Source organism: Oncorhynchus mykiss, chromosome 15 (assembly GCF_057628025.1).
Source record: "Oncorhynchus mykiss isolate SJ-2025 chromosome 15, ASM5762802v1, whole genome shotgun sequence".
NCBI lineage: Eukaryota > Metazoa > Chordata > Actinopteri > Salmoniformes > Salmonidae > Oncorhynchus > Oncorhynchus mykiss.
In genome coordinates, this window is record NC_143036.1 from 54,338,899 (window position 1) to 54,366,288 (window position 27,390).

Here is a 27,390-nt window from a genome sequence, read left to right on the forward strand (position 1 = left end):
AAAAGCTCATTTTATTATCCATTAAAATAACATCAAATTGATCAGAAATACAGTGTAGACATTGTTAATGTTGTAAATGACTACTGAAGCTGTAAACGGCAGATTTTTTTAGGGAATATCTACATAGGCGTACAGAGGCACATTATCGGCACTCCTGTGTTCCATTGGCACGTTGGGTTAGCTAATCTAAGTTTATAATGTAAAAGGCTAATTGATCATTAGAAAACCCTTTTGCAATTATGTTAGCACAGCTGATAACTGTTGTACTGATTAAATAAGCAAAAAAACTGTCCGTCTTTAGACTAGTTGAGTATCTGGCGCATCAGCATTTATGGGTTCGATTACAGGCTCAAAATGGCCAGAAACAAAGACTTTTCTTCTGAAACTCGTCAGTCTATTCTTGTTCTAAGAAATTAAGGCTATTCCATGCAATACATTTTCAAGAAACTGAAATCTCATACAATGCTGTGTACTCCTCTCTTCACAGAACAGCACAAACTGGCCAGAATAGAAAGAGGAGCGGGAGGCCCCGGTGTACATCTGAGCAAGAGGACAAGTACATTAGAGTGTCTAGTTTGAGAAACAAACACTTCAAAAGTCCTCAACTGGCAGCTTCATTAAATAGTACCCGCAAAACACCAGTCTCAACGTCAGCAGTGAAGAGGCGACTCTGGGATGCTGGCCTTCTAGGCAGAGTTGCAAAGAAAAAGCCATATCTCAGACTGGCCAATAAAAATTAAACATTAAGATGGACAAAAGAACACAGACACTGGCCAGAGGAAGGTTGTGTGCTATGGGCAGACAAATAGCCTAGTGGCAGGGTAGCCTAATGGTTAGAGCGTTGGACTAGTAACCGGAAGGTGACAAGGTACAAATCTGTCGTTCTGCCCCTGAACAGGCAGTTAACCCACTGTTCCTAGGCCGTCATTGTAAATAATAATTTGTTCTTAACTGACTTGCCTAGTTAAATAAAGGTTTAAAAAAAAAAATACAAAAAACAATCTACGTTTGAGGTGTTCGGATCACAAAGAAAAACATTAGAGAGACGCAGAAAAAATGAAAATATGCTGGAGGAGTGCTTGACGCCATCTGTCAAGCATGGTGGAGGGAATGCGATGGTCTGGGGGTGCTTTGGTGGTGGTAAAGTGGGAGATTTGCACAGGGTAAAAGGGATCTTGAAGAAGGAAAGCTACCACTCCATTTTGCAACGCCATGCCATACCCTGTGGACGGCGCTTAATTGGAGCCAGTTTCCTCCTATAACAGAACAATGACCCAAAGCACAGCTCCAAACTATAAGAACTATTTAGGGATGAAGCAGTCAGCTGGTATTCTGTCAATAATGGAGTGGCCAGCACAGTCACCGGATCTCAACCCTATTGAGCTGTTGTGTGAGCAGCTTGACCTTATGGTACGCAAGAAGTGCCATCAAGCCAATACAAATTGTGGGAGGTACTGCAGGAAGCATGGGGTGAAATCTCTTCAGAGTACCTCAACAAATTGTCAACTTGAGTGCCAAAGGTCAGCAAGGCTATAATTACTGAAAATGGAGGATTCTTTGACAAAAGCAAAGTTTGAAGGACACAATTATTATTTCAATTAAAAATCATTATTTATAACCTTGTCAATGTCTTGACTATATTTCCTATTCATTTTGTAACTCATTTCATGTATGTTTTCATGGGAAACAAGGACATTTCTAAGTGACCCCAAACTATTGAACGGTGGTGTATATGTAAAATATATTCTGCATTTTCACCCTTTTATTCCAATACCCATTAAAGGGGCAATCAGCAGTTGCAGCATCCATTTTTTGGACATATAAATGAATGATATGTACCCATTGATTCTCGAAGAATGTAAGGTATAAATGCCTCATGAGTTAGTTCAACTGTCACACCCCCATCAGAACACTTGTTTAACTCCAATGTTTGTAAACAAAACCTGTATAGCCTCACCACATGGTTAAAACTATAATTTTGATATCACGGATGGTCAGTCCCTCCATCCATAAGATAATTTCTCCTGACCCATCCCTCAACTTTTTATCAAAAACAGTGGCGGGCTAAAAATGCTTTTTTAATTGTTTCAACTGCCGATTGGCCCTTTAAGTGAAGCTGTGGAAAAACCATGCCTATTATTTTCCTAGAAATGTGTTAAGCATTCCATTTAATTCCAGAGGTTGCACGTTCACAGCACGCTTCCCTAATAGTCGCCCAAATCTAATTTGTTTCAGTTAATATGCTGCCCTCTTTGTAGAAAAAAAAACTGATGATCGGTCCAACACACACACGCATGAGGAAATGAATAAACACACACACACACACACACACACACACACACACAAATGCCATTTACACCTTTATAGGAAGAATGTCACAACACAGAGTGCTTCGAAGGAATTATATTTATTTCATTTGCGCACACACACACACACACACACACACACACACACACAGATAGAATGAACAGTAGCACAATGTACCCAAAGCATCAAGTCTTATGCCCTCTTAAGCACGGTATAATAATGTATCAACTCAACCAGATCTACAGTACATCTCTACATTATTATCTGACGCAGCAGTGTCTGGGGGTTGTACTTTAAAGGCGCCCGCATGCTTCCCAGTCTAAACAGTTTGGAAGAGACTGTGCATATACTACGACAACATTTTGTGACGTTTTGGTTTGTTTTGGACTTTGGTAAGGGTTGTTCGGGCACACAAAATGTTTTCTTGAGGCAAGCTGAACTTGGTAGCTGAAGTCTACGCCTCTTCGGTGATTGGTCAACAGTAGGGATTCTTCAGCAAAGTCTTTGTTGTCATTCAACGACAGATAACTAGTTTATGATTTTTTTATTTATTTAGAAATACTGCATCAAACATCTTAGTTAGATGTAAAGTTGCGCAACAAAGATCTCCTCGGCAAAAAAATGTAAAAAAGAAAGAGATTTCTTGAGTTACATTCCGACTATTTTGAGGAAGTGTATACTAGCGACGGCATCTCAAATTGGACATGCAGCACAATTCCCACTTTTCAAACAAATGTCTGTTAAGGTAGTATGCGAGCACACTCGTTCAGTTAGCCAACTTCGTCCCCCCGCCAGCCGAACTGAAGCATGCGGAAGCCTTAATAAAGAGTATTCACAGCTCACTGCACAAGTCTGCATAAACTGAGGACAGAAAAAGACTGAGCTCTCATCTTCCTTAGTCACTGTCTGTGTTGTTGCCCAGTACAAGGACAAAAGAAGAACCGGTGGCTAACAACTTAACATCGAGCCAGGTCCCAATCCAAGTCTTCCTTGCACTCCCGCATGCACCCACTCACTCACTCATTCCACCAGATGGCTGCTATAGTCACTGCCAAAGGGAGAGGACTAATAGAGGTGGAGAAGAGGAGGAAAGAGGGATGAAGGAGGAGAGGAAAGGGCACCAGCAGGCATTGAGACATTATGTTTTCTGCGGCTCGCGTAAACAGGGTTAATCGGCCAGTTTAGTTTCATCTGGAATGAATAGGCTTGTGTGACAACCGATAGAGAAGAAAGCTGCTCGTGAAATGCTGTCTCAACTATACAGTACGTTAAGCAACCGAGGGGAGACTGTCTTATGTGACTGTTTCTGCCTCACTTAATACGGGAGGGGAAGTAGTATAGTGGAGTATTATAAGTTAACAAACTGTTCCAATATTGTTCACATAATATATTTCATAATTATGCCATTGAGCAAATGCTTTTATCCAAAGCGACTTAAAGTCATGAATGCATACAGTTTTTACGTGTGGGTGGTTTTTGGAATCGAACTCACTATCCAGCTGCTACAGAGGACCAGGTTCACCATGTAACATTTTCCAGTAAGTAGCATGAAAAAAAGAAACAAGTATTGTAACAGTCTAATAGTCCCTGGGCTTTAGAGAGAGAGTTAAATACAGCCTACTGAGATTCTTAAGAGATCACATAATCAAGGCTACAGTATATAAGGATCCTTCCATTATGCCTTTATCACATGAAACGTGTGGCAAAGGACAATTCGAAAAGAAAATATCTGCTTCAGGTCGGCACAATAGTGTGAAACGGGTTACTCTCCACATGCCATCTCCATGTATGCTAGTGCTAATTGGGAGACAGTATGTTGACCTAGATAAACCTGAACTATCCATCACCACTGTTCAGTACCACTGACAGTGTAGTGAGCCCTACTGTCCCTCCTCTGCTCTGGGCTCTCTGACCTGGGCTCTCTGACCTACAGCTCAGTGGTCCTAAACACACATCTGAATTACTGGAAGAGAGGTTGGCACAATACAGTAGAATAAATGGTGCTTTTTAAAATCACCAAGACTGGGTCCCAATAAAGTAATAATATATATGAATATACCATTTAGCAGACGCTTTTATCCAAAGTGTCTTACAGTCACGCGGGCATACATTTTACACACGGGTGGTCCTGGGAATCCAACCAAGCGCCATGCTCCGCGGAGTATTCTTTAATAAATAATTTAGCCGAACACTCATGCTCTGACAAAATTCATTGTGCTTTTGTTGGCCAAGTGCACCCTGGTATCTTTATCTAATCCTCACTGTAAAAACAGGAACGGCACTGTTGTTCATCTGAAGTGCTTTTTCTGAGTGGTATGATCCAAAATGACGCTTCGGTTCGTTCACCATATTCTACTCAATTTATGTCTGAAATCAAATAACGAATTTGACGGATCACTATCAGTTTTTGAACTGGATGAAAGCTAAATTGCATTCAACACCTTTGCATTGCATAGCTGTGGGAGCAATGTAGCAGCAGCAGCCTATCAGAAGAGCTGGAGGAATGGCCTATTGGTCAGGTGTGACTTTGTTTGTTCTTTTGGCCACCCGTGAGCTTGAATGTCATTCCAGGTAATATGTTCTTCTTTTATGGTTATATGTTCACTGCCAGCAATGAATCTTAAAGAAATTGGAGGATATTTGAAGGAAATCTGATCAAAGTATGAACAATTACAGTTGCTTCTACATTGATCAAGTTTGAACTTCAAGTTACTGGTCCCCTCCCGTTGATTCATTAGTATTAAGGGGACGAGGCGGAATCTTAAGTATTATTTTATACACCAACGGTAACATGATATTCTCTTGCCAAATAAGGCATGTTTGCAGAGGGGCGTGGTTTACATTTGCTAGATAGCTACTCTACTGGTGCCAAATGTTTACTGTAAAGTGTCAGCAAATATAATTAAAGGTTTACCCTATTTATCTATGGCAAATATACTTATATGTTTCCCCTTTCATTTTTGTCTGGTGTTAGCTAGTTAGTGGCTAACTAGGTCTTCATCCGTGTCTGGTGTTAGCTAGTTAGTGGCTAACTAGGTCTTCAGTCAGCATTGAAGAAAAGGGGGGGTTCAAAACTCTGACGCAGTTGTCATGTCAACACATCCATCAGTGCTGCTGTGAAACACATCACAAAAGACATGCCAAAACGGGAGAGGTAAAATATATACAGTTGAAGTCTGAAGTTTACATTCACTTAGGTTGGAGTCATTAAAACGTGTTTTTCAACCACTCCACAAATGTCTTGTTTGTCTCTTGTGCATGACACAAGTAATTTTTCCAACAATTGTTTACAGACAGATTATTTCACTTATAATTCACTGTATCACAATTCCAGTGGGTCAGAAGTTAACATACACTATGTTGACTGTGCCTTTAAACACCTTGGAAAAAAAACTGAAAAGGATGTCATGGCTTTAGAAGCTTCTGATAGACATCATTTGAGTCAATTGGAGATGTACTTGTGGATGTATTTCAAGGCCTACCTTCAAACTCACTGCCTCTCTGCTTAACATCATGGGAAAAATCAAAAGAAATCAGCAAAGACCTCATAAAACAATTGTAGACCTCCACAAGTCTGGTTCATCTCTGGGAGCAATTTCCAAACGCCTGAAAGTACCATGTTCATCTGTACAAACAATAGTACGCAAGTATAAACACCATGGGACCACGCAGCCGTCATACCGCTCAGGAAGGAGACGCGTTCTGTCACCTAGAGATGAACGTACTTTGGTGCGAAAAGTGCAGAACAATCCCAGAACAACAGCAAAAGACCTTGTGAAGATGTTGGAGGAAACAGGTACAAAAGTATCTATATCCACAGTAAAACGAGTCCTCAGCAAGGAAGAAGCCACTGCTCCATGGGGACAACGATCATACTTTTTAGAGAAATGTCCTCTGGTCTGATGAAACAAAAATTGACCCAAGGGGGAAGCTTGCAAGCCGAAGAACACCACAATTATGTGGATATATTGAAGCAACATCTCAAGACAACCAAGTTAAAGCTTGGTTGCAAATGGGCCTTCCAAACGGACAATGACCCCAAACATACTTCCAAAGTTGTGGCAAAATGGCTTAAAGACAACAAAGTCAAGGTATTGGATTGGCCTTCACAAAGCCCTGACCTCAATCATATAGAACATTTGTGGGCAGAACTGAAAAGGTGTGTGCGGGCAAGGAGGCCTACAAACCTGACTCAGTTACACCAGCTCTGTCAGGAGGAATGGGCCAAAATTCACCCAACTTATTATTGTGGGAAGCTTATGGAAGGGTACCCAAAACGTTTGACCCAAGTTAAACAATTTAAAGGCAATGCTACCAAATACGAATTGAGTGTATGTAAACTTCTGACCCACTAGGAATGTGATGAAAGAAATCAAATCTGAAATAAATAATTCTCTCTAATATTATTCAAACATTTCACATTCTTAAAATAAAGTGGTGATCCTAAATGCCCTAAGACAAGGGAATTTTTACTTGGATTAAATGTCAGGAATTGTGAAAAACTGAGTTTAACTGTATATGGCTAAGGTGTATTCAAACGTGTGACTTCAGCGGTATATCCTTGTTGTTTGAATTGCTTTGTGCATCACCAATGTAGCTTAAGGTGATTTTATACTGCAACACTGCATCCAAGTTGCTCAACGTTTCAGAAGAGCTGTCACTCAAGGTGAGCTCATGAATATAAGCTCCTCCTGGTAGTTAGCCATGAGAGGAAAAAGTACTTTTCAAAATGACTGTACAGGATTTTTAAATAATATCTGCATCGGTAATGTGATATTAAAGAGCTGGTCACAACATTGTAACCAGTTAATATGAAAGTCGTATGTAAAGAAAGTGTTAGGAGTTATTATTTCATGTTATGGAGCCAACTTCATATTTTGATTAAAAGGAAATGTATTTCCTTGCTTGTAAGCTAATTAAATAAATGTGGATAGGTAAAAATCGAAAATGTACTTGTTACAAAATGGGTTGTGTGTGTATATATTAGTTTGAATTTGTTATTTATTAGGTTTAACAAAAGGATAAAAGTAAGTTCAATGTTCAAAGAAATAGGTTGCAACTTGAAATAAGTTTGTTAAAAATCAAATATAAAACAGTTGGCATTGAATCATTTTTGATTTCAACAAATGTTTTTGAATGTGTTAAACCTAACCCATTTAGTCGTTTTAGGTTGATCCAAATGGCCATGTTAAACAGTGCACACCTATAGTAACTGTCGGGCTCGGTCGATGGACTCAAAGACACCACCTCATCTGCTTGTACATACAAGTTTAATCCTCCAACGCGCTCCATCCGCAACTAGGGCTGTGGCGGTCATGTAATTATGTCAGCCGGTTGTTGTCATGCAAATGACTGCCTGTCTCACGGCAATTGACCTTAATGAACACAAACACGCTGAGCATCTTCCAGGCCTCCACACACACACAAGCTGCTGATGCGCGCGCCTTTGGAACAGCTAAAGTTAAAAAGTATAATGCATCAAATTAATATACACCATCACAATACAGCCATTATTTATTTTTGGCAGGTCTAAAGAAACTTTATGATACACAGAAAATTATTTCAGAAGAACAGAATATGAGTTGGCCTACTGTATGTTATCTGACTAATGTGCCATACCATACGCTGTAGGCTTGTTCATGCCATTACTTTATAATTGAACTCAGCTGAATAACAGAAAGGATATTTTTCCCATTCCGGAGCTAGAGCGCGCATTCGAAGTAGCTATGTTGAGCGTAAAAGTGATCCTTTGAAACAGGTCCTATACACCAGATTTAGAGGTACTTGACAACTTTAACTGCGAATGATAAAAACCTTAGAATGCCTAAGAAATCCAAAGATATATGGGCTGCATGATACGACGTTAAGCTATTGACGATTTGAGAAAGTGCAAAAAAAAGCTTGTGCTCCGTTCCTTGCCTCAGGCTGCACACGCTGTTCTGTCATCAAATTATCATTATTTCACCCATCAGACTATTCTCAATTTAATCTTGTCTTTACTAATATGTCAAATTTGCTTAGATTTTAGAATGGCCCATTATGAAAATGGGCAGGAAAAATACATCAACCGTATGCACTCGAATAGCGAATGGAGGCCACTTCCCCGCTGGTTCGTCCCATGTCGGGTAGGCTACTCCAGTTATTTCACTGCATAGCAGGTTATATTCCGTCCAAACTCTGTATGCCATGGCCTCTCCAATCATGTTCCTGCAGCAACCCAGTGCTTAATTTGGGAAATCAAGTGAAATCTGTTCGGGAACATAGATAGTAACATGTTTTCCCAACAAAACATACACACAATGATCAAAAGTATGTGGACACCTGTTCATCAAACATCTCATTCCAAAATTATGGGCATTAATTTGGAGTCGGCGTTCCAATTCATCCAAAAGGTATTCGATGGGGTTGAGGTCAGGGCTCTGTGCAGGCTAGTCAAGTTCTTCCACACCAATCTCATTTCTGTATGGACCTCGCTTTGTGCACGGGGGCACTGTCATGCTGAAACAGGCAAGGGTCTTCCCCAACCTGTTGCCACAAAGTTGGAAGCACAGAATCGTCTAGAATGTAATTGTATGCTGTAGCGTTAAGATTTCCCTTCACTGGAACTAAGGAGCCCAAACCATGAAAAGGAGTCCCAGACCATAATTCCTCTTCCACCAAACTTTATAGTTGGCAGGTAGCATTCTCCTGGCATCTGTCAAAACCAGATTAGTCTGTTGGACTGCCAGATAGTGAAGCATGATTCATCACTCCAGAGAACGTGTTTCCAGAGAACGTGTTGCAACCGAGGACACACGTTTTTTCATGCGCTACTTGCTTCAGCACTCAGCGGTACCGTTCTGTAAGCTTGTGTGGCCTACCACATTGCGGCTGAGCCGTTGTTGCTCCTAGACTTTTCAACTTCACAATAACAGCACTTACAGTTGACTTAGGCAGCTCTAGCAATGCATACATTTTGCGAACTGACTTGTTGGAAAGGTGGCATCATATGACGGTGTGACGTTGAACGTCTCTGAGCTCTTCGGTAAGGCCAGTCTACTGCTTATATTTGTCTATGAATATTGCATGGCTGTGTGCTCAATTTTATAGACCTGTCAGCAACGGGTGTGGCTGAAATAACCAAATCCACTACTTTGAAGGCGTGTCCACATACTTTTGTATTTCATTCAAAACGGCCCCAGTCTCTGCGCACTGAAGGGGAAACGCACCATGGTAAGATATTCAGTAGCTAAAAGGTAATGTGTCAGCCTATTAATGATGGAATATAAAAATGCCCTATTACTAGGCTATTCAAAATTGAATACAAATTCCTTATAATTTAAGCTAGACCAATTACATACCAAAGATATTGTAAATCAGTTTTTTTGTCATGTTTTTCTGCCTTCTGTAATATGCAGGTAGGCTATATATTGTATAACAGAACAGTCATCATTTTAATTCCGTGGTTTTTCAGGCTTGGGCTCATATAGGCCTATCAGTATGCAAAATTCTCTAATATGCATCTGTTTTAAATTAATCACCACCTTGAAAAGCGCTGTCCATTTCGTTTGTGTTTGTCTTTAAAACAACACCCACAATGACCATGTTTCCCACTCAGTTTCAACCTGCTGTTGAACTTCTTTCTTCAAATTGATCAATCACAGTGAGGTGAGTTTTAAAAGCGCATACTGTTTTGATGTGTTTTTCAAATCCATTTGCATTGATGTCAGAGTGGTTAGAGGGACAATAGAGCCCTGGGTAACAGGCCATTAGTGACCTGATGATCATTAGCAAGTCGGGTACTAACCAACACATGTCCAGAGTGCATAACAGGAGATGGCCATGACTCAACGGTCACAGAGAATTTGACCGCAGTCATGACTCACGACTGCCGGTGTCGCAGTAACGCAGTCACCGCAACAGCCCTATCTACAACTCAATAAAGCCACACAATCAAGAGGGCCACAAAGAAAGATATGCCTTTGTCACCAAACAAATTCAAACGGGTCCGCTGCTGCCGTTGTCATGATGATGGCGATGTTATTATTGTTTTGCATCCATGACGACAACTGTAATGTGTTTTGTTCTTCCCCTGTTGTATCTTCCGTCTCAGTTACTAAGGAATGACTAAATTTCCACCCGCATTAGGCTTTTACTTCACTCATCCCCCACTCCCCTCTTTCTCATCCCCTGTACATTATTTTTTTAGCAAAAGGACTAAGTGCCTCACATCAGGATTGGAGCATCAGGCAGGGGCTGTGGTCGCTATGGTTTCGGGGTGGGGGTGGGGGGGGGGAGCGCTGCCTGGGGAGGAGAGTGAGGAAGGGAAAGACGAAGGGAGACTCTCGTGTACCTTTATTCTGCCTTAAAAGAGTAAAATACACGCCTGAATTACAGACTGCGTGGCAAACACGCAGCAGTCGCTAGGGCTAGCTATGTGGCTAATGCTAGAGAAAGGTATAGTGGACAGTGGATTGATGAGGATAGTGAGTGGGGAATACACAGTAACAAGAGAACAGTGTTCAGGCAATTGTTCCTGGTTTTGGGAATAGAACTCACCAGTTTGAAGAGTTCTGTGACGCTGATCTCGTCTGGGTCCACCATGCTGAACTCCCTGCGGGGTACCAGGTCCAAACTCAGCTGTCTGGAACACACACACACACACACACACACAACAGGACTGTCAGGGCATCAAACCATTCAGACAGGACACACTTGACAGAACTGGAAGACTGCTATGTCTCACAGGGACATAGAGGGGTACCCACAAACACACACTCTAATCTCCCAAGGATAGATAAGTCTTTCAGAGCATGGGATGGTATAAGACAAGGAGAGGCAGGGTCACAGAACTCTTCAAACTGGTGTTTGCAGGGGGAGCGGTCTGTCATCTGTCCACACCCAACAGCAAGGGACTGACAGGTGTGGTTTCATCTGCCCGGGAGATAGAGACGCAGTGGAAAGTGTTTGTGTGTCTGATACGAAATGAAAAGTGTGTGTGTCTGTATGAACGTGTGGTGTGTCTGTTTGAAGGGGAACGGAACTGATTGAGCACAGCATGTGCCTGGGGAGGGAGTGTGACATTCAAAGACAGAGGGACTGAGACTGGGATGCAGGAATGTTTCTCTCTCCCCACTACTCACTCGTTTCCCCAGTCCAACCTGGCAGTGATGTGCTGTTTGACGTCTTTCATGCGGTCGTTGGTGAGGTGACCAACCAGAACCTGTCTCCTCAGGTCCAAGATCTCATTCATCACGTGCCACAACCGATGGAACAGATCCCCATCATTCTTCTACACAGAGACAGAGAGACAGAGAGAAAGAGCACAAGAGACAGAGAGACAGAAAGAGCACAAGAGACAGACAGCGAGACAGAGAGAGAGAGAGACAGAGAGAGCACGAGACAGAGAGAGCACAAGACAGAGAGAGCACAAGACAGAGAGAGCACAAGACAGAGAGAGCACAAGAGACAGACCGCGAGAGCACGAGAGATAGAGCACGAGAGCGAGCGAGCGACAGAGCGAGGGAGCGACAGAGAGAGCAGGAGAGAGAGAAAGCAAGAGACATTTCAGAGTAAAACAATTGGGACCAGACAGTCAGCCTGCTATAACAAGTAATGCATCACAAATTCAGACTTTATGTCTAACAAGCACAGATCATTTATTAGACACAAACACAAGCAATGTTACTCATTAATATGCAGGAAAAAAAGCTTCCGCTGTTTGCTGCAGGAAAAACACCTGAGGCATAATGTATTGCCCACTAGTTGAAAGGCATTCCCTGTCTGTTAATACTCAGGTCTATTCTCCTCTCTGCAGGATGTGTGGGGTACACATGGGAACACGCACGTACAGGCATGTCTGTGCAAATTCCTGCATGCATTCCTACATGCGTGTGTTGAACAGTCTTTACCACGTAGAGCCGTTTCCACATGGCCCCCCAGTCTCTCAGGGTGGATGTCATCTCAGTGATAACAGAGTCCTCTGTGGGGATGACAGTCTCAAACTGCCTGTGGGTCACAGAGAGAGGAGAGAGGGACATCACATTACTACGGTATACCTACCGAGCATGGGTTAAAAGACACACTCACGTGACAGATAATAGCGCAGTGTCACTATGAGAGGCTGGTCCAAGAGGCACTCAACCTCCGTTCTGCTATGATGACGTTGATCTAAATGTTTATCTAACGTTTCCTCTCCGCAGAAATGACACAAACCTCCCTCACCTTCCAGACTGGCTGATCTAATAAGGCGGTTTGCCTTCTCAGAGACAGACACGAGGAGACACACACGGAATGACAGACAGACACACACACACACACACAATACACTCATTACTCACCCTTTGTTCTTGATATGGGCGTTCTTCAAGTGAATGTAAGTGCATGGGAAAATACCCTGGGGGGAGAGAATAAACAAAGTAATGAATGGTGAATGTCATTTTAACTGTATCATTAAAACGGCACTACCACTAACACATTCTGTTAGCGAGCGTAAATGATGCAGATAATCAATACAAATGAATAATGCGTGTGTGTGTGTAAGTGCGTGTCAACGTGACATTGTTAAACTATGAGCCTCTCCCTACTGACCTGCTCACTGCACAGCCCTCAGATCAAAGCAGAGAGCTGATATTTCTGAATCTGAAAATAGCAGCTGCGCTGACAGCCTCAATAGCACACAAGAGTCTCACCCACCTTGGCATTTGGATTCTTATGGACGAACCCCCTGTACCAGCCTGAGGAGACAAAAAAATTAAATAAAAACATTTTCATCGTGTCACTGTGACTTTCAGACCCGCCATCTTTCTTTCTTTTTATCACTACTTTTGACCAGAGCACTATGAGTTACAGGGCTGCCATTTGGGACACAGAACAGGGTTACTGAAGCGTCGACACTTCAGCGCCGGGCCGCACCAGTCGTCGAGCTGCCGAGCTGGAAAACTGAAGGAGAGCTGGAACACTTTATCACGGGAGGCAGGATTTTGTCGCTGCACTGTTTACTGCAAGAAAAACCAGGCCCGGTGTTACATGGCACTGAGCACCCTGTATTTGTTCTGGCCACCGGCCAAGCTGGTGAGCCAGGGGGGGGGGGCGTCAGTAGTACCACGGGCTGTAAGTAGCACCAGGAAGTGTAAGTAGCACCAGTAACCTAAGGTCATAATGTGCTACTCGTTTTGTCTTGTGGTCTTGCCTACTGATGGACCTCCACGAGGCTCTTTATGAACTCTTTCTAGGTTTCGCTTGGCCAGAGCATGTCAGAGAAGACGTATGTCACCTATCACCCTACAGTAGTACTTGGTGACATAGTATCAGCACTGGCAGAAACCATTTTTTTTTTAAGTAACTGGTCTCCTCTCTAGGACAGAATAGATAGACCTTCTTGTCAACACCCTTGTCTTTGGGTTGTGGGGACCGGAACATATTGTATTTCGCCCCGTCCTCTAAAACCAAACACATACGCTACATGACCAAAAAATATGTGGACACCTGCTCCTCCAACATCTCATTCCAAAATCATGGCCATTCATATTGAGTTTGTTCCCCCCCCCCCCCCCGCCCCCGATAACAGCCTAAACTCTTCTGGGAAGGCTTTCCTCTAGACGTCAGAACATTGCTGCGAGGACTTGCTTCCATTCAGTCACAACAGCATTAGTGAGGTCGGGCATTGATGTTGGGCGATTAGGCCTGGCTCACAGTCGGCGTTCCAATTCATCCCAAAGGTGTTCGATGGGGTTGAGGTCAGGGCTCTGTAGAGGCCAGTCAAGATCTTCCACACCGATGTCGACAAACCATTTCTGTATGGGCCTCGCTTTGTGCATGGGGGCATTGTCAGGCTGAAACTGGAAATTGCCTTCCCCAAACTGTTGCCACAAAGTTGGAAGCACAGAATCGTCTAGAATGTCACTGTATGCTGTAATGTTAAGAATTCCCTTCATTGGAACTAAGAGACCTTGCCGAACCATGAAAAACAGCCCCAGACCATTATTCCTCCTCCACCAAACTTTACAGCTGGCACTATGCATTGGGGCAAAGCGTTATCCTAGCATCCGTCAAACGCTGATTCATTTGTCGGACTGCCAGGTGGCGAAGCGTGATTCATCACTCCAGAGAATGCTGGAAGCAACATCAGCACAAGAGCTGTTCGTCAGGAAATACGTTTCCACTTCACAATAAAAAGCACTTGTTTACCGGGGCAGCTCTAGCAGGGCAGACATTTGATGAAGTGAGCTGCTGGAAAGGTGGCATCCTATGACAGTGCCACATTTAAAGTCACTGAGCTCTTCAGTAAGGCCATTCTACTGCCATTGTTTGTCTACGGAGATTACATGGCTGTGTGCTCAATTTTATACAACTGTCAGCAACGGGTGTGACTGAAATAGTCTAAACCACTAATTTGAAGGGGTGTCCACATACTTTTGCATTTATAGTGTATATTAGATGTCAGATCATTTCCTTTGGGGAGTTTGTAATGCATCATCAGCCACCTCAGACGGACCTGTCATCGGTCTGTCTGTGTGTCCTTGAGCAACAACAGGAAGTGAGATTGTGATGCCCTGAGAAGGGAGGAAGGTTGCGTCAATGCTGTGTAAGTTAGCTGGGTGGAAACAGGAAAGTGTGACGGGGCACCTGCTCTGTCTGAAACTATGTCAAAAATGAACCCGTGAGTGTGAGCGACTCGGCCTTGAGGCTCACACACTCCTTCGCAATACACAGCCAAGCAAGGACACACACACACACACACACACTGGCAAGCAGAGCTCAGTGTGGGCGGGAAGCAGGAACCGAAGTCTTCTCCCTCTCGCGGCACAGGAAACAGTAGCAAACTGAGAGCCTCCAAAAACGTTTATCTCATCAAATAGAAAACATTTCATGTGCAACATAATACTCCTGAAGGGACATACTGGGGAGGGAAACGTGGCCCAACTTCAAAAACGTTGACTACAGCCCCAGTAGCAGCCCATCTGTGAGTCACAGTGGCTGTCTGTGAAGCTCGGAGGGTGATTTGTGGTTTATGTGGGTGTGAAATGAGTAGAGGTTATCAGTTACCTTCACATTTCTCCAGGAGCTGCACCGTGTCCCCAATTTCCAATGGCAAACCATGCTGGACCGTCCCTCTGAAACTGGCCAGCACTGAAACACAATAGAAGATATACTTTAATACCGGTGTGTATTTTTACGTGTGTAACTAGGTAACACACCAACTCGACACACACACACACAGTCCAAAAAAAAAGAAGTCTTAAATCACTCTTTTCATGTCACTAAAATTGAATCCGAGCTCAACTGTCTTGACTGAGGTTGTGCTGTGATTTGTTTCCAGTGTTCCCTGGGCAGACAGAAACAGGGAAGAGGATGGCCTGCTGGCTGCTGGTAGATTGAGTAAGCCTCTGGGTGTCAGGCTGAACTACAGGGAAAATAATGTCATTCTGGGTCTTTCTGCTAGGAGGCCTCTTGTAGGAGGGAGGCAAAACCTGCGGAGGCTTAAGAGTGGGACTCTCTTTGATGAGCAGCACGGTCAGTTAGAGGGAGCGAGAGAGAGCGAGAGAGAGAGCCTAAAGAACAGGGGCAGGGTGAGGAGGAGAGAGACAGAGAGAAAGAACAAGCACGCAAGAGAGAAAAATAAAAGAGTAACAATCTCAGTCGATCAACAGAGCACTTTTCTCTAACAGCGTCTAATAGCTGGGTTAGCAGTGAGGAGTGTCGACAGACGCCATTCTCTGTGGTTCTGAGAAACAGGACATGATAACAGCACTCAGAGAATTTTCCAAGCTGCCACACTCTGGGGGAAACACATCTAATAAGGATAGTACCTAAGACATGGAAATGAGGAAGACTGGAGTCAGGCAAGGGTTTTGGAGAGGGGATTTCATTTCATGGGGCACAGGGCAACCTTGTTTACCTGACCCGGCTGCAAAGTCAGTGAAACTTTAATTGGGAGGTTCCGCTACATGAAATATAACTTCCAACACACTTTACATGCACTGTGCTAACGCTTGAACCACAAGTAGAGTTTTCCACTTGCAGTGCACTAAATGATGCAGTTTGAAGTAGAGTTTTTAATCGTTTCTTGGTAATCTATTCCCCAGCTGTTGTCTGTCTGCTAACTGGCATGGCTCTTTTCCAAAGATGTTGGCACCTGAAAGGTGTTCACTCAGCGGGGAAACTATTTTTTATTTTCTCTCCGGGGGAGAGGAGGAAGTGCCGCCTTAAAAAGGCAGGACAGGACACACACACAGGAAAGAAATAAGGGGACATGATGTGATACAGACTGGATTCGAACCAGGGACTGTAGTGACGCCTCTTGCACTGAGACACACAGTGCCTTAGACCACTGCGCCACTCGGGCGACCATAAAAAAAAAAAGCCTCACACACAAATATAGCAAAACCACAGACGCACAGATATGATATGTGTACATGAACACAGGCACGCACATAGCCTCATAGTGGTGAACCTGTCACACAGGGTCAGGGCCCATGTTTCCAGTCGGCTTGGTCTGAGGCAGGAGTTCAGTCACCACAAGCTGTGCTCTGCTCTGCTGTGACACACATCTTCTCGTGGGCAAATGGCTGTTCCTATTTCTGACCAGGCTGCCTCGTTCATGCTGAACTAACTTAGACATTACGTAAAGACTGCAGGAAACTGAAGGAAACACACACACACACACACACACACACACACACACACACACACACACACACACAGGAATTCAGGAACTGGGATAAAAGTCAAACTTAAATAAAAGTGCTGGACTGAACAGTGACTGAGAACCATGAACTTATATGACAATATCTCCTTCAGACTTGAGATGAAAAGACGTGTGTCCAAACGGGAACTGACTACTGTAGGCTCCACACCCTGAGCCAAAGTGGAGACTTAGTTGCACTAACCTCCAGTAATCTACCCATGGGCTGCGTGCGGCTGCGACTCTCACCTTGCCCTAATCCTAAGGCAGTCCCCCCCAAAGCCAGAGAGAAGACTGGCTGTGTACTTTGAGCTCAGTGTTCTGTCCAGGGTGGATGGGGAAAGGCAGGCAGATCGGTACAAAGAGCGTTTGTGTGAATTAGGCTTACATGTGCTTTAGGCTGCCATTTGGAGTCGAGGCCTGTCAAGTGATCCTACAGTTGGTTTGTCGGTCTCCCTCTAAGCTCCTTATAGGAACATGATGCAGACCACTGGTTCAGACAGGCTTTGGTGTAGTTTGTTGTGTTGTGTTCAAAGGCACTGGGTTTCACAGGCTGTACTGAATTGATCGAGGAATACCAGGTTTACAGCTAGCTAGGTATTACACAGACCTTGGTGTGACGTGTTCAAACCACGCAAGATGTAAAAGTTAAGTAGCTACCGATTGATTGGGTGTGGCAGGCATAACGTTTGAAAGTATACTTTAAAAGAATATTAAACAGTTGTCTTGCATGAACCAGACAGAAAATTCAGAGAAGACAACGAAACAGACATAGCAGGTTCTTAGTGCAGAGAGTCTCTGCCAAAAGAACTAGAAAAACAACCTGCAGTCGACGCCAACCAATGAGCAACTTGAGTTCAAAAGGCTCCGTAAAAGTGGTTTTAACAGCCCGTCCTCACCCCCTTTCGCTCCGATTTGTGTTCCAACAACGAATCACAATCGTAATCCACTCCTCCGTCAATTATTCAACACATCATTAATATGCTAATTCATCACCACAGACACATTGACCCTGCTGCCTGAAATGAGCAAGTGTGCATTTTCCATTATTCAGATGTGTAGTTGTTGGATTCCTACTCCAATCCACACATACTGGAATGGAATCAGGTTAATAAATAATGGCGAGAACGAGACCGCACTTGATTTGCAGGAAGTTGCAAAAACAATTAATCAGCAGTAAGTGATATTCAAAATGGAAGGTGACATCCCTCGCTTTTCACCTGCTCTTATCCGTCCCTCCTCTCGTTCCCTCCCTTCCTTTTCCTATTCCTTCGCTATGTGCAAGGCTGTGAGTTGAGGATGGTTAAGTCCTGCTTTATTTATACTCTGGCGTCTGCAGGATTTACATCTCAAGCCACAGCCATCTGCTTGGGTTTGACTTTCACAACCATGAAACGGTTGGGTTTCATAACGGGAACTCTTGACAGCAGAGTTAGAATATCCAAATACCCAACAGAATCAGTGATTTATTCAAAGTTCTGAACAGATTCTTAATGTTCTCTGGTAGGGATGCACGATATAAAATCGGTGAACATATAGGAATCGGCTGACATTAGCTACAGCCTGGAATCGAACCGGTGCCTCTTTTGCACTGAGATGCAGTGCCTTAACACACACACATGGACGCAGAGGTCTAACAATTTAACTGTACTAGAATACTTAAAAGGCAGCACAAAAAGAAATTGGGAAAGGTTTTTTGGCAAGGAAAATATCAGATATAGGTCAAAAGTGTCATATCAGTGCATCACTATTCTCTGGCAAAGGGCTGGTAGTTGGTACAGGTATGCCATTGTGGCTTCGACACGGGTAGAGAAACAGCATTATTTCTGCCATACAGCTGAGCCCCGGTCGAAAACAAAGACAGCATTTGTCTAAGACTGTCTTAATATTGCTTTGCTGTGCCATTTTCTGGACTCGACTGTGGCCAAAAAAACTATATTCTAGCTATGCGAATAAACATGACAGAGTAACCCAGAATTAACCACGTTGTTTGAATGGGTCCCAACCCATTATGTCCCAGTTCTAGGGAAACATCACAGATGGACATTCTGCGGAGAACAGGCATGCGTCTTTAAATACCCACTCATAACATATTTTTCCACTGTGTTACTGACACAAGGCAATGACTCAGCCCCCCCCCCCGGTTAAGTACACATATGCCTACAGTCTTCAGGCCCTCCAAACACACTTAGCATCGTTGGCGCAGAGAAGCGTATATGTGTGTGTATATACGCACACCACGGTCCAGTGAGACATGGGGCACGAAGCTTTGGGCCAAGCCTGGTCATCTGACAGAGCGCTGTAACACTGAGACACGGATTAAAGATGTGCCGATGCGCTTCAGCGCTCTGCTCTCTCTCACAAAATGTGATTTCCTGGGGATGAGCTTCGACCCTGGAAGAGGCCGCTATGCATTTTAAAGCAGGAGGAATCAACAGGAGCTGACCGCGTGAGGCAGCAGACGTCGGTCTCACAGCATAGAGTATATGCACACACCTGCACCTGCCTCACAGCATCTAGACGATACGGCCGTGAAGCGAGAAGACCCAGATTGCGCCACGCTGCGTCAGCTCAGCTAGATATTATAATATATATACATAAGCTCTCTCGATGAGAGAGAAGGAAAGACAGGCCAACAAAAGCTAGGCTGGTGAAATCGCTCACGAGGAACGGCTTTCATTTCACCTTTTCCATTTCCAGTTGTCCTTTCGATGCCTTTGTATGTCGAGATAACGGCGAGAAGCAGGCTATGGGGAAACAAGCGACCGCTGGCAACAATAGCCTTCCCTCGAATCATAACACCTCAAAATGAGCTTTCATAAAAGATAAGTGTATAGCGTCTCTGAGGTGGCAAGGGCACGCACAGAATATAAATAAATTAAAACCAAAGTAATTACTACACATAACATCATACCGGGATCCATAACGTTCGATGAACACAAATGTAAGCCGCGAAATAGGCTTACTCCTACAAATGTCAATGCGAGTAAATCATGCAAGACCTCACAAGGAGTAAGATAGAAATTCTGCTTGTTTGGTGCTTTGTTCGCTCTGGTCTGAATGTATTCATAAAAAGGCAAGATTATGAGTTTTGAAGGAGAGCAGTGTGCTGTTACAGAGGCGCTAATTGTGTGTGTGTTTGTGTGCATGTGCATGCTAATGTGTGCGTCCGCCACCTTTCAGCAGCATCCTGTGAGACGCTTCAGTGCCCCTTCTCTTTCTGCTCATTACAAAGGGAAGTCTAAAAGAGGACTGGGTGTTCTGCTGTGGCTGCTTTAACATGCAGGTCTCTCCTAGCGCGTGAATCGCACTAACTAAAGCCTCTCGTAAAGAAGGAGCTCCCCTGGTTCTGAGAAACGTGTCTAGGCCTGAACGACGTCGCATAAAAATCACACTTTACGTAACACACTGTCAGCCTAAAACACGAACAGGGTGTTTACCGCGTATGGTACAAGGAAGTTGTACCACACGCAGACATGCTCTCAATCTCTGCAATAAACCACATACTCTGCTGATTTACAATCAGGCTATCTAGTGATTTATTCAGATCATCAATGAAAATAGAGTAAAAATGTCAAATGAAACCGATTGTTTAAAAACTTATTGCGGATCAGTGAGACGCTATTGTCCCATCGTCAACTTCCGGTGAAATTGCAGAGCCGAAATGTATATGACAGAAATAGTCATATTTAACATTCATGAAAATACAAAGTGTCATACATCAGTTAAAGAACTGAAGTTCTTGTTAATCCAGCCACTGTGTTTGAATTCAAAGTCTTTACGGCGAAAGCACACCATGCAATTATCTGAGGACAGCGCCCAGTACACAAAAGCATTAAAAACATTTTCCAACCAGGCAGATGTGCCACGAAAGTCAGAAATAGCGATAAAATAAATCACTTACCTTTCAAGATCTTCTTCTGTTGGCACTCCAAAAGGTCCCAGCTACATCACAAATGGCTGTTTTGTTCGATAAAGTCCTCCTTTATATCCCCAAACACTCAGTTTAGCTGGCACGCTTCATTCAATAATTCACCGGTTTCCCTCCTTCAAAATGCATACAAAATGAATCCCAAACGTTAACAATAAACTTCCCCAAACAAGTCAAACAACATTTATAATCAAACCTCAGGTACCCTAATACGTAAATAAACAATACAATTTAAGATGGAGAATCGTTATTGGCATTACCGGAGATAAACAACAAAGGATCATTCACCAGAACACGTAAAAAACACTATAGCCAAAATGGGAGCCACTTAGAAAAACTAGAAATTCTAGCTAATTTTTCCAAAAACAAGCCTGAAATCCTTTAAAGAGTGTTGACATCTACTGGAAGCCATAGGATCTGCAATCTGGGAGGTAATTCCCTTCATGTTAAAAATGACAGCCATAGGAATCAATGGTGGGCTGAATTGTTTTTCTTCTGGATTGTTTGTCCTCGGGTTTTCACCTGCCATATCAGGCCTGTTATATTCACAGACATTATTTTAACAGTTTGAGAAACTTTAAAGTGTTTTCTATCCAAATGTAACAAATATATGCATATCCTAGCTTCTGGGCCTGAGTAACAGGCAGTTTACTTTGGGCATGCTTGTCATCCAGATGTCAAAATACTGCCCCCTAGCCCAAATAGGTTTTAACATCTGCATATTGTCATGACAAACATATACAGCAATGGCAGTGTCCACTAGGTGACAGCCTCCCTAATGACTAGGCCAGGCAGAGGAAATCATACATGACTCAGATTAAAAGGGGAATATAGGTCAGAGCAAGTCCAACGCAAAGCTATCCCACTCCACCTCAGTCTCAGGCCTAATCTGCCTGCCTACTGCCTCTATCCGTGGGCTGGTTGGGTTGTGTACGTGTTTGTGTGTGGGGACAAGCTGAGGGGAATGTCTGTGTTCTCTCTCTCTCTCCATCTCATTCCCTTTTGACACTGAAAAGGGATGTTGCGATATTGTAGCTTTACGCAATATTGCATGTCAACGGCACCGCAAACTGAGAACACAGAGATCCCTACGCCTCCTCACGCCAGCTGAGAGGAGAGGACAGGGGGTGAGGAGAGCGGGAGGAGAGAAAGATGAGGATACAGAGCGACAGATGAAGAGGAGAGAAAAAAGGGATGGGTGAGGATAATGAGATGAAAGAGAGAGAGGGATGGCAGAGAGAGAGGAAGGAGGGAGGGAGGGTAGAGGCAGTGTAGAGGTCATATTTGATTTATTTAACCTTTTTAACTCGGCAAGTCAGTTAAGAAAAACATTTATAAATCGTATTTACAGTGACGGCCTAGGAACAATGGGTTAACTGCCTTGTTCAGTGTCAGAAAGACAGATTTTTACCTTGTCAGCTCGGGGATTCGATATAGCAACCTTTGGATTACTGAGCCAACACTCTAACCACTAGGCTACCTGCCGCCCCGATATGAAGCGTCCTGCATCAGCTTTTACTGTCTCCACACACAAACACATACACACACAGCCCCCCCGTGAGGTCTTTGTGAGGCCTCTATATTCATCTGTCTTTGTTCATCACATCCCTCCATCTGGGAAGAGGGGAGGAGTGAGGGGCCACCTACTAGTAATTACATCTATTACTTGCTCTTCCCCACTGCACGTGTATAAACACACACACGCACGCGAACCCACACAGGATATCAAATGAAGCTTTTGAGTGTACATACCTAGCAGTCAGAGAGGAAAACAAAACACACGTGTGTTCACGCAACACACACACACACACACACACACACGTACAGCAGACAAGTGAGCAAGTGGCCACTGACTAGGCATGTGACAAACTGCCCCCACTCTCCCCCGCTCTCTTTCCCTAAGCCCCATTGTCTGAGTGACAGAGTAACAGAGATGACAGCTGTCTTGTTTAGCTGTCACCACAACTGCTTCCAGGAAGGGGGACGTCTCGGTCTCAGCCTCCTGCATACTTGTAATAACACCCCCCCCCCCCCCCCCTTCCCCCCAAAAATATCCTGCTAGTGAGTAATCTTCGTGGAGCACTACCTTTTGGGGATGATGAAAGTCTTCGTAAGAGAGTGTGAGGTTGACCTTTGAAGTAAAATGTTCCCTTTGCGACTTTAAGAAATGTCACACTGACTTTAAGCCTTTTCGTCTTTGCTATGTTTTCCTTCATGTTTGAGGGAAGTCAGGATGTGGTCAAGCAGCCTAGGGCTGACCCTATTTAGTCGACTGGTTTGTTTGGTCGATGTCGATAGGCTCTTGGTCGACAGTTGTTTTTTTTGTAGTAGAGCAGTTGCAAATGCATTTTTTCATGGCGACACACTAATTCATTGCAGAGGCTGCGGGGATGGCACAGTCCATCACTAAGACATACGTGCTCCTGAAATTATATATGGTTACATTATGCAAGAACAACGGTGCAACATTTTATAACAAAAGTGTTTTCCCGAATTGTAAAGTTTCTTAATATTAACATATAAATGCCAAACATCCCTTATCATTTAACTGTGTATTCACGTGAAAATGCACATGAACTACCCTCCCCTCATGTGCATTTTACCAGCAGATTTTACCAGCAGACTCTTCTCAAGTACCCACCCGTGGATAGGCCAAGTCACCACAGGGGGTCCTAGTACCCCTGGATGGGAACCACTGGTGTAGCCTGTTACCGGCAACTTCAGGAGCATAAGGGCAGAAACTGCAGCAGCGGGAGAAGACGCTAAATGACTATGGGATTTTACATGTACTATTGGGGATTTTCCCAGTACATGTGTTATGCATCTTAGAGTAGTAAGCAGAATCAATATAGGCTTAACCATTATGTGTGTGTGTCACGTATACTCCCTCTCTCCGGCCTCTAGGTCATCAGGTTGCTGATTATCCCGCACACCTGTCACCATCGTCTCGCGCACCTGGACTCCATCACCTCCTTGATTATCTTCCCTATATCTGGCAGACCCCTTGGTTCTTTCCTCAGGTGTTATTGACTCGGTTTTCATGTCCGTGCGTTGTTTGTGTTTCGTGTTCATGGTTTCTTTTATTTATTAAAAACAATTACTCCCTAGACTTGCAGTGCACTCGTTACAGTGTGTCTGGGTCATTAGGTTAAGGGGATCCATTACCTAGTCCCGTGAGGGCCATTAGACATGCACCCTGGAGCCATTAATCAACCCTTTAGGCACCTTTAGACATGCACTAGCAATAGGAGCGTATGTCTGTATTATTTTTTTGCATTATTACTATGGGTATGCCACAAAATAGAATCTATGCCCTAATATCTGTGCCAATAAGAGGAGGGAAAAGTTAAAGATGGGCCTAAACTAGTTAGAAGCAAGACAAAGAGATAATAGTGGCTGAATGCCAAAGGGTATGAATCATTAACATAAAGAGGAGTAACTATGCATGTCATGTAAGGATGAAAACTGTATAAAAGGAGTGTGCCGAGGATGGGAAGATAGTTGATCCATGGACCAGCTCGGCGTGTTACGTTGTAATAAAGTCTACTTTTGAATTAGCAAGTTCCGGTATCTGAGAAATATTATTGGGACGATATTTCTACGAGAGTACTTGTTAGCATTGCTAACCTTCGGATTACAAAGTATCAGTGGGGTTTGAAAACAGCGCCCCTTGTGTTAAGTGCCAGTATTACAGAATATCCCAGTATGGCACAAGGTCAGTATGAAGGTATGACTATCTGGATTCCGACCAAGCCTACTTAAAGCATCAGTCAAGCTCAGAGCATATGGTTGATTTTATTAAAACACATAAAGGTGTGTCTATATATGGAGAAATACACGTTTTTTTTCAAACCAATCGATTGGTCAAAAGACCAGACGGCTCTCGGTCGACCAAGATTTCTTTCAGTCGGGGACAGCCCTAAAGCAGACAGAGAGTAGACTACTGGCTAGTCCATGGATCTAAGAGCAGACATACAAACAGCACCCAGCTCAAGCCCGTCTGTGCACTCAGACACCAGCGGGGTTACGACTAACAAGGGAGGGGAGAGGGGAGAAGACGATGAAGAGAGAGGGAAAGGAGGAGAGATAAGTGCCTGTCAGACCTAATGCATATCATCCTACACTCTCTCCCCCATTCTCTGTTTCTGTCTGGTGTCAGTCTAATATAGAAGTGATTCACTAGCACTCGATTCTCCTCCCAACACAAAAGCCCTGGACTGAACCAGGGGGAAGGAAATGGGAGGGAGAGCTAAACACACGAGAGGACCGATGTTAATGGTCAGGATGGGATATATGCTGTGAGGAGTGTGTGTGTGTGTGTGTGTGTGTGAATATTGTGTGGAGACTGCGTAGTCTGGGGAGAATAGCGTCGTTTTTCAATGACTATTTAACAGTACACGTTCACTATTTATGTCCTTAGGGAAGATGAAACTCCACTTCTGAAGAGCTGCATCTTTTCTCCCACTTGAGTTTAGTGTCTACACCACAGCCATCTCATTCCCTACGATACAGACAAATATCTGTGTGCAGGCTATGTGCACTGAAGTGCTATGGTATCACTTGGTTAATATGGTTAATAGGGATTATTATAAACACTCCACTTGATCAAATACGATGCTCGACAGCTGCTGTGCCCATCACTTCAGCTCAAAATCTGAAAAGATTTCTACCCCAACTTGCCCCACACAGGGTGGTGTTATGGGATTGACGAACATGTTTCAATCCGCACTGAGCCATGGAGACCATATGGTTTTCTGTTGTGACTCTGCTGGATTGCTGCATGACAGTAGCCTCTGAAATATTGTCAGGCAGTTACATCGTTCATTACATACAAACAGATGCACACAATTAGCCATTTTGAAAAGCCCTGACAACCGCACGCAACCAACGCCACTTCAGAATAAGAAAAACACCACAGCTTTGTGTGCGAGTGTGTGTGTGTGTGTGTGTGTGTGTTCACAACACTAGCTGGCAGTATCACAGCAAGTCAAAGCTGGCTGGCGTCCTCCCCCCTGGGCACCCAGGACCGCATCACTGCCTCATCTGATTAGCACCCTCGGCCCTATGGTTCATGGAGGGAGGGAGACAGGACGAGGGAGGAAGAGACAGAGGAGCAAGAGGAGCGGAAGAGAGGGAGATAGAGGGGGAAGAAGAACAGAGGGATGAATAAATGGAAGGAGGGAGAGAGAGATGAAGGGATAAAGAGAGGCAGAGCAGATCAGAGCACAGAGCGAGGGAGGCAGAGGAGATGGATTGAATTCTCAGGACAAAATGGAGCTGGGGCCCGGAGGTTTGGATTCCCTTTAAAACTATAGCCATTTGCATCTCATTATCACACCAATAAAAAGAGCGCTCAATAACGATCCGACTAACTTGTCACTTTGAATGGCTGTGGTAAGGGGGCAAGGATATATAGGCCCTACCGCACCTGAGCTAGCCCCAGTGAACATGTATTCTGTATAGGAAGCAGCGAGGGAAGTGGTATTGACACACACGATTAAAGCTCATCAGCTCTAAGACCGGAGGGCTAAAAGAAGGCATGAATCAGGCATTTCTCTCTGAGCATCAACATCACCATTATCAGCCGACAGACCATGTCTATTGGTTTAATCATTATCGGTTGCTTATTTAGACAATTCGGCCTCAATAAAAGTGAACGAGTGCAAACGAAGCATCACAGTGCAGTGAGTGTACGAGTAGAGTATTGAGCATTATGAGAGCAGTGAGTGTATGAAATGCTTCGTCTCTGGTCACTGCAGAGCTACAGAAGGAAGAAGGCACAGTGGGAGCACCAGACACACGCCCAGTCTTCAGATGTGTGTTAGGGTTCAGTACACACACACACACACACACACGCACACACACGACGGTGCTCGGCTGAGAGCAAAGCCAGGGCAGAGGAAGTCCCTACAAAGGAGACACTAGCCAGAGTATACAAGCGCGCACCACACACACTCAAGAACCAGATGGCATGTGCTACACGAACAAGCCAGTGGAGCATACCTTATTATCAACTCATCTAGCCAGCCTCTGACTACAATATCCCAATCTGTGATTCAGATTCAGCATAAGAAGCAAGTGAAGCAACCATCCCAAGCTCACAATATGAGAACAGCCCCAGAAACCACCATGCTAACCATATAAAGACACTGTCATCCAGGGTCATGAGATATTTCATCCATACAAATCAAGCCTGGGGCCAGACACAGACGAGCAGAAGAACCAGCGGTGGAGACTGGAGAGAGAGATACAGTATTGAAGGAATCAGTCGTAGCTGAATGACTAGCTCGATGTTTGGCAGAAAGAGAGGAGTGGGAGAAACAGAGATGAAAGAGAGTAGGGTTGTCCAATTAGAAAGAGAGAAGGGGGGGAGAAAGAGAGGATGAATGGCAGGGTAGAAAGAGAGGAGGTTGAGAAAGAGAGGATGTTGGAAGGGTAGAAAGAGAGGAGTTTGAGAAAGAGAGGTTGAGAAAGAGAGGAGTTTGAA

General features: G+C 44.0%; 1 protein-coding gene across 8 annotated transcripts in view; it reads right to left on the bottom strand.

The window, feature by feature from the left end:
* Positions 1-27,390, bottom strand: part of LOC110490257 (dedicator of cytokinesis protein 4) — a 146,289-nt gene that overhangs the window by 92,045 nt on the left and 26,854 nt on the right. For 4 of the 8 annotated variants that reach the window (XM_090200376.1, XM_036944557.2, XM_090200375.1 and 1 more), the window contains exons 2-7: positions 15,334-15,417; positions 12,982-13,022; positions 12,627-12,682; positions 12,198-12,294; positions 11,430-11,578; positions 10,846-10,930 (exon numbers count right to left, since the gene is read on the bottom strand). In XM_090200376.1, the coding sequence (XP_090056502.1) occupies positions 10,846-10,930; positions 11,430-11,578; positions 12,198-12,294; positions 12,627-12,682; positions 12,982-13,022; positions 15,334-15,417 (512 nt within the window). Of the gene's footprint in view, positions 1-10,845; positions 10,931-11,429; positions 11,579-12,137; positions 12,295-12,626; positions 12,683-12,981; positions 13,023-15,333; positions 15,418-27,390 lie in introns of all 8 variants that reach the window. The other 4 variants (XM_090200374.1, XM_036944553.2, XM_036944556.2 and 1 more) reach the window with 1 other exon arrangement.